This window comes from Amphiprion ocellaris, chromosome 18 (genome assembly GCF_022539595.1).
Source record: "Amphiprion ocellaris isolate individual 3 ecotype Okinawa chromosome 18, ASM2253959v1, whole genome shotgun sequence".
Taxonomy (NCBI): Eukaryota; Metazoa; Chordata; class Actinopteri; family Pomacentridae; genus Amphiprion; species Amphiprion ocellaris.
The window spans coordinates 29,306,756-29,317,519 of NC_072783.1; the positions used below are offsets into that span (position 1 = coordinate 29,306,756).

Consider the following 10,764-nt stretch of genomic DNA (forward strand, 5'->3'; position numbering starts at 1 on the left):
AGCCACTTCGCTTTATGGCATTAGTTTAACTTCCACTTTTGTCTCAGATCAGGCAACCTGTAAAATTTCCTCTCATCTCTTATCAGGTATTGCCCCCAGATCATCGCTTATCAGATTCCATGTAGCACCCTGTTGATGTTGTGTTGTCTTCTGGGCATTGTTGTCCACAGATATAAAAAAGATGATGAGGGCAAATCGCTGGACTTGTACAGCAAAGCCGACAATCCTTTAATTGGACATTACTCAAGGCCAAAACTCATATTTCTTGTTATGCTTGATCTTAAGAGACTCTCAAATGCACTCCCTGCTGGGCTTCAAATTTTTTTGAATCAATAATTAATGGTCAAAGTTATTTATTCATGTGTATCTTCGCCAATTACGCAGCATCTAATTAACAATTTCAATAATTGATATTTATTTCTAAAAGGGTTCAGTATCTTGGGCTGATGAAAAATGCATGAGCAGGGATGTGGACTGGGTTTTGTTTTTTGTTCTGAGAGAGCTTGATGCTTGGGGCTAATACCAGGCCACTTTGACTCCGACTCTTTGAGTTGGCACTGGCCTTGTGATGTGGATCTAATATGGGCATCTTTCATGGACCCAAAGCGCTTACTCTGTACCATGTGATCTCATAAAGACTCCAACATGCCCAGCCTCAGATACCCTTTTTTGGTCTTTAATAGCAAACTTCAAAGAATAAGCTTCTGTTTCCTTGATAATATTTCTTTGTGTATGTGGAGCGACGATATCACGAAAAACTGTAGAAACTCTTGGTCTTTGCGAGGACCTCAGTGGTTACACTACTAACTCTGTGGCCTGATGAAACTAAAGTTCAATCACCATATTAAAAAGAAAAATATCTCTCAGATTTATGACAAGCCCTATCCCCCTGATCTTTTGATAGTGACAGCTGTAGTAGTCAATAGAAAATTAACAAAGGCTCCCTTTAGTTGACTTTCATCAAGTTTTCATTTATTGTGATTCCAGTAGGACAGGAGGTTGGGGACTGGCAAGGCAAACCATTTTGCGATGGAACAACCAAAGCAAAAAAAGATCATCACTATTTATTGTGAGCGTTGCTTGAGCACTGAGTTGGGTGATAATTTTACCCAGCAAATGCAAAGCAACCCAACAAAACCAGAACCCAACCTGAGACAAACCAAAACCCTCATCATTAAAATGTATGAGGTTAAGGTTTGGACACGACAGTGTTGAGACCACACGAAAACAGTTGCTGGCATTGGGGGGAACAAAAGGGTAGGAATCTTAAACAGTGGGGCTCGATAAGGTTAAAACAAACTGGGAATCAGTTGACCTCGGTGACACGTCTCAGAGAGCCGATGGTGGGGCTGGTGCTTCCCCACTCGCTGTGCCTCCTGTATTCTCCAGGGCGCAAGAAGTACTGGCGTCCCCTGTAATTGGGGTGTTCATGCAGCATCCAGTAGCCCTCCATGACATTGACAGAGGAGATGTCACGGGTGTGGAAACGCTCGTGCAGATCTGGGCAGTCATCCATTAGCTCCATATTCTGACCCCCGAAGTCAGATCGCTCGAAGATCTTCATCCTGTAGTTCCCATTATACTGGGGAAGAATATAATAGCAGCTTTTACGGTCAAAATTTGTTTAACTTTTCTGCAACAGCAGTCAAGTAGAATAAATCATCCTGATCCAATGACCTAGTCTATAGTTCAAGAAGAAAAAAAAGAGAAATGTGTTATGTAACCACAGCTACTGGCACTGAGTTGCCTCAGCAGTAGGATTAGGCTTGAGAACTAAATGATCCTAAACTGGCACTTTTACAGAAAAAACTTCTAGTGGGAACATTGCTATAAACAGGTTAGGGCATGAGTTGAAACTCACAGGTGGCACCATACGGCAGGAGCGGATGCAGTCATTGAAGCCTGCCCAGCGTTGGTAGTCGGGGTACTCTCCCTTGTGCAGCATGTACTGGTAGCCGCCATAATTGGGCTTCTCATAGGCCACCCAGCAGCCGCTCTCAACTTTTATCGAGTTACAACGGCTGAAGTGGTTTTGCATCTCAGGGCAGTCGCTACTGCACTCGTAGTGACGCCCCTGGAAGTTCCTGTCTTCATAGAAGATAATCTGCACGTGACAGATGGTTGGACGTTACAGCATAACCGCAAAGACAAACTAAAACACATACATACGACTCGGTACCTGTTCATGGGCTCTTAAACAATAACAGCTTGAACTTTGCATAGTTTCCATAACCACACCATTTGGTACTCTGAGCCAGGTATGCAAGTTAGTTTCATCTAACATAAGTTCTTGAATAGAATATTTGTAAGTGAAGAAGTTTAGAAAAGATGAGCTGAAGGGAGAATGAAAAAATGTCCCAAATGATGTGCCAGAAGCAAAGTTAAATAAAATACAGTATAGCATGTGGTATATTTTAATGAAGAGAAAGAAGTCTACAAGACTTTCTCAAAAGTTCTTGTCCTATTTTCACAGCAAACCAGCTTATTCAAATAATTACAGTTTAACAGAAAACAAAGGCATAAGTATTCCTTATTCTGCAGCTTTTATTTTGCATGCTGTTTAATTTGATTCATTAGAAATGTACATTCTTTTATGTGTCATCCAATATGGTAAAGAATCCTGTAGAACTGCTGTCTAGTACATTCTTCTCCAGAAATGGTTCCATTATCAGTTAAGGTTCATAGCATTTTGTATTTAAAATCAATTCCACTACATTTTTACAGTTATTATTTTACTTAAAACGAAAACCAGTGTACCACACATCAAATATTTCCCTTGCTGTTGCTGCATAGATATTAAATGTCACGCTTACCTTGCCCATTGTAACTGTGTTAAGTTCAGACCAGACCAGATACTGGGCTGTATCAGACCTCTTTATAGACCCTGCTGGGATCAGTGCTTTGCAAACGTGAAACAAAGCTTTGCCGTGTCAGCACAATGAGCTCTATAGACTGCAGAGCACTATAGGGCTGGTGAGCTGCAGCAGCTGCTTTGTCTCTGTCAAAGCTCTGTCTGTCTGTCTATGGAAAGCACTGTACAAGTGCATTTTCTCAAAGCCTTACAATAAGAGTTGCAACATGTGCCTTTATTGGGCGTGAATGCCGGAAACCTTACATGCAGACTGTGTAGATGAACAGGGCAGTGATCAGAACAGATTTGATTTGTTTCTATAGGCGTTTGACAGCGACATGGTTCATCAAGCAGAAGTAGGCTTTTCTGAGTACCTCATGTTTGGATGTTGCATGATTCAAATAAGCTCACAAAGTGTATTATTATTTGAAAATTACACGTTTAATGTTAAGTTGCGCATAGATAGACGTTACATCTGAGTCCTCATCCTCCTGAAGGAGCCCACCATGGGGTTGTGGCAGCCCCAGTCACCACAGGCCCTGTACTCTCCGGGGCGCAGGAAATACTGGCGTCCCCTGTAGTTGGGGTGCTCGTAGAAGATCCAGTAACCCTCCATGACGTTGGCGGAGTAGATGTCACGGTAGCGGAAGCGCTCGTACACGTTGGGGCAGTCGTCCATGAACTCCATGGTGTGTCCCATCAGGTCAGGCCTGTTGTACAGCCTCATCCTGTAGGATCCTCTATACTGTGTGTGAAAGAAATGAAAACCTAATTATTATGCCGCCGTGGTAGGTTCGAACCCCAGGGAGCACTTCGGTAGAGCTTTTCTACACCAAGCCGATTTTTTAATTCAAGTGAGTACTTGCGCTACTTGGTTTCTTTAAGTAACTACAAATGAGAATGAGCAACAACTCATTTGGAGCATGACAGAATTAGATTTTTTTTCCCTCCCTAAACTGCCAGAAACACTCAATGTGACTAACAGAATTAGACTGAAGGCGCCAAGTCTTATGGGGGGTTTATCATATTCTTTTTAAAGGCTTGACTGGGTCTCCTTGTGGGCCTTGCAGCAGAGACTTTTATGTTATGACCTGCGCGAGTATCTGTAAATGACATCAAAAAGCAAGTGATTGACACTCATTTCTAAAGAGGCATTTGATGTACAAGGTGAGGGGGGGGTAGCTGGTGGTGGGGGAGGCACCACCGATCCTATCTGTCTGTTTGATTGACTTACAGGAGGGAACATCTGGCAGGAGCGGATGCAGTTGTTGAAGCCCATCCAGGCGTTGTACTCGGGGTACTCGCCAGGGCCCAGGATGTACTGGTAACCCATGTAGTTGGGCTTCTCATAGGCCACCCAGTGACCGCCGCTGACACGGATGGAGTTGCAGCAGTTGAAGTGCCTGAAGGTGTCCATGCAGTCGCTGCTGCACTCCCAGTGGCGGCCCTGGTAGTTGCGGCCCTCGTAGAAAATGATCTTGGAAAGGAGAGAGAAGCAGGTATCAATAAAGTTTGTCTATATAGTTGCTATACTCATGAGTAGACTGTAGGGGACACTGCTCTCCCTTGAACAAACTCAATTACTTTTCATGGGTTGTTTGACTTTACAACAATCTTCAGTGCTGTATGTTAAATTCAACATGTTTCATGATTATCCAGTCTGAACTTACAGCTGACTTCTCAAAATTTAACCTTTTGATGCACAATATGGGTCAAAAGTGACCCATATTCAATGGAAAATCGGTATCTCTTGACCCATGTTGTGGATCAAAGGGTTAAGGTGTCACAGATAAGACTTAGCAATCCAGCCTATAATTCCTATTTGTACTCAAATTAGCACTTTTGCTGCCCTTTTTTTCTCCTTTGCTGCATTTCTTTTCCTTGTTTCAATATATGACCCATGTTCTCAAATTGTACCATTTTCCTGCCTAAAGCTGATGCCTTCATGCATGTGAGTTCATACCTTTCCCATGGTTGTAGGCCTGTGGATGTTTGCGCACTATTGCCCGAGACACCCTTGTAGGTCCTTTTATACTCTCCCACCAATAATGAGGCCTCTGACACGTCAGGAACTACTACTCTTTACCTTTTCAGATGCCCTTTTGTCCGATGGCCCGTGGGGAACTTATCTCCTGTCTGCTAGAGTTTACCTATAGAATTGACACCGCCCTCCTAAAAAAATGAACGCCACACAAGTGCTATTCTGTGTTTGCAAGCCCCTTGTTGTGCCATGACCTTGTGATGCAGCCCTTTTGATACATCACACAAAAGGCCCTTTTTGGTATGTGGCCCCCCAACAACAAAGCGGGTTAAAGTGTACAGTGGCTTAGGTCATTTTTGGGGGGCACTCCCTCAAACTAGTACTTGACCAGCTTGTGATTTTAACTTTACGTCTTGACCGGTTGAAAAAAAAAAATCGTAACACAGTAGCTCCACATTCAGTCCTGATTTAAGCCCTGAGTCTCTCCAAGTGGCCACAGTTTAATAATTGTAGTGTTCAAGGAGAGGTGAGTTGATACTGTGGACTAAGTTGAGCTTTTGTGTTGATATAATCTACAGTGATCTGTTGTCTCTTTCTGCTTCCATAGCCTGCAGTTGTACTGTGATGCCAGACGGGACTGGTCTGTTTGCACATGTACAGACAGAACTGCACAGTCTGTATGTGTGTATGTTTGTGTGATATAAAAGGAGGGGTTTTGGGGCATCTGTGTGTTTGAGTCTTTGTATAAAATGATAGATATTTGGACTTGAATCTTTGGCTTGTAAGCATAGCCCAGAGCTGAAGGGGAAAAGGCCAGAAAGAGTTGCCGCCATGTATTGTGTTTCCAAAGCCCAGCTGATGCCAGAAAGGTCAGTCCCATCCTTTAGCCTTTCATCAGGATAAAGAGCTTTTTGCCCTCTCTCCACTTTGTGTGCTTTTTGCAGCTTCAACTCTGTAAAAAGGCTAATGTTTTCAGAAAGCACAATAGCCATTTTGTTCCTGGGCAAAAACACTGCTAGCCTGGTAGTAACATCCAAAGCCATATGACACTGTTTCAGTGCTAAGAAACGGCGTTGATAAGCTATCGCTCCTTTGATCATTCGATCGACTTGAAACTCTCGTAGGCTTCAATAGGTTTCATGTTTGAAGCGCCACTCTTTTTCTATGACATAAGTAGACCGTTGATATCCTTTCATCACGCTGTGCAGTGTAATTGCTGCAGATTATCAGATGGGATGTAGTTTTGTTTTGTGAGTTTCTGGAGCAAATATTTACTCCAGGAGGAAAGGTTTTTATCAGAATATATAAGAAACAAATGTTTAGGTTTCCCTCATGTTCATTGATTAATAATTTCTTTCATCTTGCTTATTAGATGTGAAATCTTTGAACTTGGGAAGCAGAGTGACAGAGAAGTTCTGTTTAAGCTCTGACACTGGAATACAGTTGCAAGCATTTTTTTTGTGCTGAGGTGTCTGAGCTGGACTCTATCTGCTCCCCGGCAGCTGCTCTGACCTTTGACATTTGCATTGAGAGAAGCGTGTAGCTGAGGCACAATACAATGTCTAAACCAAGAAAAAAAAGAGCTGATTGCCACTGTCATCATCGTCTTTGTTCTCATTGTCATCACTGAGGAACATCAGCTAACCCTAACTCATTAGCCGGGACCTTGGCTCTCTCCATGTCTCTGTGGCTTCCAGAGGGGAACCTTGTTTCACAGGATCTCAAATGATCATCTTTAGCTGTGCTACAAGACATCTCCTCCCCACCCTGAAGGGAAACTAACATCACAGAGGCCCTTGCCTGCTTTCTCAGTTCCCCCCGGAGGAGAAGAAAGCTACCCACTGTGGAGCATTCCACCCTTCATCTCAGAATGATGGAAGAAAAGGAAAGGAGAAGGGAACAGAGTGGGGGGCTAGATTCACAGCTCCATTGTGTCCGAGGATCTCATTGTGCAATCTGTGTAATCGCGTGGGAGATGACGACACTATTAGCCTGCAGAATGACTGTCATTTGGGGACCTCTGTGATTGATGTGCACCCCACAGAGAGAGGAGAAACTTTGACAGATAGCAACCCCAGCACTAGTTAACTTGCAGCCTTTTTCATCTCTCCGGCTTCCAAAAGAAAAATCCATTCGTGTGGCTGATACCTAATTAGAATGTGAATGTGCAATTCACTCAGTAAAACATATTGCAGGGCCAGCGGAGACTTCTTTCAATATAAAACAAATCATATTCCCTTAATCCGAACCGGGGTCTCTGTGACCCCGCTATATACAGTAAGTCTCACCCCTAAAATGTTGTAGGGAGAGATAGGAGAGCAGCCGTGCTTGCAGAGCCTCCAATGTGCTCTTTTGCAGAACAGTCATTACAAAAACACTATGGTACTGAGGTGTAAACAAGGGGTCTATGTGAGTTTTGCTCCTGAGAACTGGCTAATCTGGTGCTGAAAATGTGGTATGATGGGAAAGTGCTTGCCAAAAAGCCTCCCACGCCGGGAGTAGAATGAGGACCTCTCTTTTGCTGAGAGATCATCCTCTCCATTCTTTCTGTCAGAAAATCTCCAGGCATCCTCCCTCTCTTGTCACTGCCAGCGCACAGGCTCTATCGGGATTGCCAGACGCAGGAGCCACTGTGAGCCCGTGCCAGGGCCAGGATTTACCGCGATGCGTCTGATGTGCTCCATCTTTTTGCTGGGGGATAATTAAAAGAGGAAATGGTGTTGGAAGAACAGAGTGGAAAAAGCAGGAGGGAGGAAGGGGGGGCTTGGACTGAGCAAATGGATGCAGCTGTCAATTATGTTGAATTGTTGATATGTTTGTTTTTCCTTTCTCTGAGATTTTTTTGTGTGTGTGCGTGTTGAACTGTTTCCCCATCAGGATTTAGTTTTAAAGTTTGCCGTAAATCTCCACTCCGTACATGTAATTAAAAACATTTATGCTAATTAAGAACTACTCTCAGCAATGAAATCACCGCAGAGATTGTCTCTCAGTTTGATTCTGGTGACCTGCAGGTGATCAATAAGGTCCAACTGTGAGAGTGAAAAAATCCTGAAAGAACTGCTGTATATATAAGGTTAAATGGATTTTATTTCATAATTTTATGCAATAAACTTGCTCTTGTAACTAGAGATCCCACACTTTGCGACAAAATTCTACCAAATCTAGTTTCTCCAAAACTGAAAGTTTCAGTAACATGTCTAAATTTGAACTTGTCTTGCAACCACCAAATTCTTGTGCAAAAAGGATTTTCTTCATATATCCAGAAAACCTGCACTCTTCGAATCACCCGAGCATCTTCCTTTATTTGCCTGAATCAATTTGAGATGCTCCACCATGCAGCATGACCCAAACTCTGTAAAAAAAAAATAAATAAAAGCAGGACAACTCCTTCTTCTCTCAGCAGACACACCGGGGGGAGTGATGGCTTTTAGCTGCTCTCACTCCTCATCTCCGCACTCTGTTTTGACGTGGCGTGTCTCCCCGTACCCCAAAGCTTTAAAGGTTTAAAGAGCAACTTTTTTTCCACCCTGTAATCCAGGTGCCTTTCAAACAAGTCACGCTGTTTACTGACACATGACAAAAAAGTTCAACCCCCTCTCATCTCTCTGCTTACAAGACTGTAACTCACCTCAGCGCCTGGTAGTCATTCCTCCAGAGCGCCCTGAACAAACAGAGCCTCGGCGAGAAGGGGCCCCTGCCTTTCACCACTCACTAAATTTGTAATAAGATGTGATGCTGTTGTTCACTTCTTCAAATTTGTCATCAAAGCAAATGTGTTCTGACAACAGCTAGTGACAAGTGCACCAGAGGAGAGGCAGCAAATCAGCTTTTTCACACCGCATATCAATTATTGATCATGTTGCTCCCCCCACTACCCCACCAAGTAGACACCTTGTGATAATGAAATACATCAATTTAAAAAATAAATAATAAACCGGGGTCGGCTTCATTGTTGCAAAGCCTTAAGAGCTTGATTGACTGCCTGCACATTTTCCTCGTTGGCAGTCAGGCAGATCAAAGGAGGGTTCCTCTTATTGCCCAAGGCCACTTGCAATTTATTTAGAGGAGCAGTGCTGCTGTCCCAGCAGGTAACATTATTGGGCAGAGACACTCAGGATAATCATAGCTTTGAGGTGCCTCTCAAATCCCACCTCTGCTGGCTCTATCATGCATGCACACGAAACACACGCATATGATTTACAAAAAAACCCTCATTATTATCGTAAATTAAGCGGTAGATAAGACTACATTAATATCCTCGTGTGTAGGATCCAGTTGCTCAAAGGCAGTGACCTTAGCTGACCTAAATATGTTCGGCTATATTAGCTCTGGCTGCATATGTCAACATTTATTGGACTGGATTTTCTTTTCTTTTTACTCCAGAATGGAATTATTTTTTGACTTTCATACATCGCACTTTCCTGCATAAATTATTTCTCTTAATAACCTAAAACTTCTCACACATTAAACAGTTTAAGCACATATTCTAAAAACCAAACAATCTGTATACTTGCAGGGAAATATGTGTCAAGAAGTTACATAAAATAAAAATGTTTTAAAAAGTATGTCCAATGCGTTGAATATGTGGAATTGAATCTATTCAAGAGACACATAAAATTACAAAAAGTCTAATATTGCTACGTTTTATGACTCAACATATAAAATTTAAATTTTTTTGTTCCAAATTTTGTTTGTAGTGTTTGACACCTTGATTTTTTTCAGAGGTTTTTTGTATGCACCACATTAATAATACACAACAGAGGATGCGTTTTGTTTTTTTTTTGTTTTTTGTCCGACACACTGGTTTGCTTAAGAGCACACAGTTTAAAATAATATAAGTCTTAGATCACTTTCCCATAAGACTCAGTTAAAACAGCCTATTGTAGTTATTAACTTCTTTAATATTTTGAACATTGTTATGTCGCCGCTTGCGGTTCGGCAATGAGAAGCATTTAGGTTCCGAAAATGTAAAAGACATTCAGTTTCATGTGATAAAGAGATATTGTCAGTCTAACAATCAAGAGAAAGTGAAAAAGCATTTTGACTATATTTTTTTTTCTTTAGAAATGATGTAATGTAATCTCAACTTAGTCCTATAACTGCAGCCCTTTTTGAAGGGTTGAATATAAAATGAAAGCTGTGAATTTATGTAAATTATTTAGATCTTATAAAGCAAATTGGTAGGACAGGCTGGAAAAATCAAAATCATTGAAATAAGCTTGTGTTTAAAGAGCCAGCTTTACTTTGAAAAAATCTTATTTAAAGAAAATGAACGTTTATTTTGATATTTCAAAATCAGTCAGAAATCAGAAATGCTCTAAATAGTGACAACAATCAGTTTTAATACAAATATCAAACATGGGACATGCAATGCTACAAAGTTATGTTACCAGTTCAAATTTAGATCTTTCAAATTTAATGTAGAACTGTTGCAATTGTGGGATGGACATTGATGTTTTTTATGATCTTCATGTGTTTTTCGTTGTTCATCATGCCTCAAATGTTTTCAAGAGATTTAAATTTAAGTACATTTGTTGTTCCATCATGCAGTGACAAAAATTCATGTGAAATTCCTGCTTACATTTTTAAACCTTTTGCTGGATTTTTGAGGAAATTTCCAACTTGTTCTTGCAGCTTTTAAGTGTAAAACTATATACAGGCATGAAGTTGTCCTTTCTGTTCCACCAGTACGTTTCAGTTTCACTCATTTTGTCTTCACAGTTGGCCAGTTTGAGCAGACATCCCAGTTAATTTGCCAGTCGGCTGCAAGCACTAGAGGGCACTAGAAGCCAAAGCATGGTCTGTCTGCAGGGTGGCTGTTTTAAGTTCTTTATACAACAGCCATACCTCTGAGCTGCGTGTATGTGTGTTTACTTGCTTGCATGTATACATTTGTAGGTGAGCTTGGACACACATGTATATAGACGCGAGT

At 41.7% G+C, this 10,764-nt stretch overlaps 2 protein-coding genes across 2 annotated transcripts; both read right to left on the reverse strand.

Annotated features, from left to right (window-relative positions):
* Positions 1–945: 945 nt before the first annotated feature.
* Positions 946–3,131, reverse strand: crygmx (crystallin, gamma MX). Its single transcript, XM_023286118.3, has 3 exons — positions 2,814–3,131; positions 1,862–2,104; positions 946–1,582 (listed from the first exon to the last, which is right to left on the reverse strand). Exons 1-3 carry the CDS (start codon positions 2,820–2,822, stop codon positions 1,307–1,309), a joined length of 528 nt encoding a protein of 175 aa, XP_023141886.2. The 5' UTR covers positions 2,823–3,131; the 3' UTR covers positions 946–1,306.
* Positions 3,132–3,270: 139 nt separating this feature from the next.
* On the reverse strand, positions 3,271–4,967 carry crygmxl2 (crystallin, gamma MX, like 2). Its single transcript, XM_035955397.2, has 3 exons — positions 4,815–4,967; positions 4,086–4,328; positions 3,271–3,596 (listed from the first exon to the last, which is right to left on the reverse strand). Exons 1-3 carry the CDS (start codon positions 4,821–4,823, stop codon positions 3,321–3,323), a joined length of 528 nt encoding a protein of 175 aa, XP_035811290.2. The 5' UTR covers positions 4,824–4,967; the 3' UTR covers positions 3,271–3,320.
* Positions 4,968–10,764: the final 5,797 nt, after the last annotated feature.

What these genes read in the sequence shown, in the direction of transcription:
- crygmxl2 (XM_035955397.2), bottom strand. An exon ending in CCTGCCAGATGTTCCCTCCT is followed by an intron (nt 3,597 to 4,085) that starts GTAAGTCAATCA and finishes TTTCACACACAG; the next exon opens with TATAGAGGATCCTACAGGAT.
- crygmx (XM_023286118.3), bottom strand. An exon ending in CCTGCCGTATGGTGCCACCT is followed by an intron (nt 1,583 to 1,861) that starts GTGAGTTTCAAC and finishes ATTCTTCCCCAG; the next exon opens with TATAATGGGAACTACAGGAT.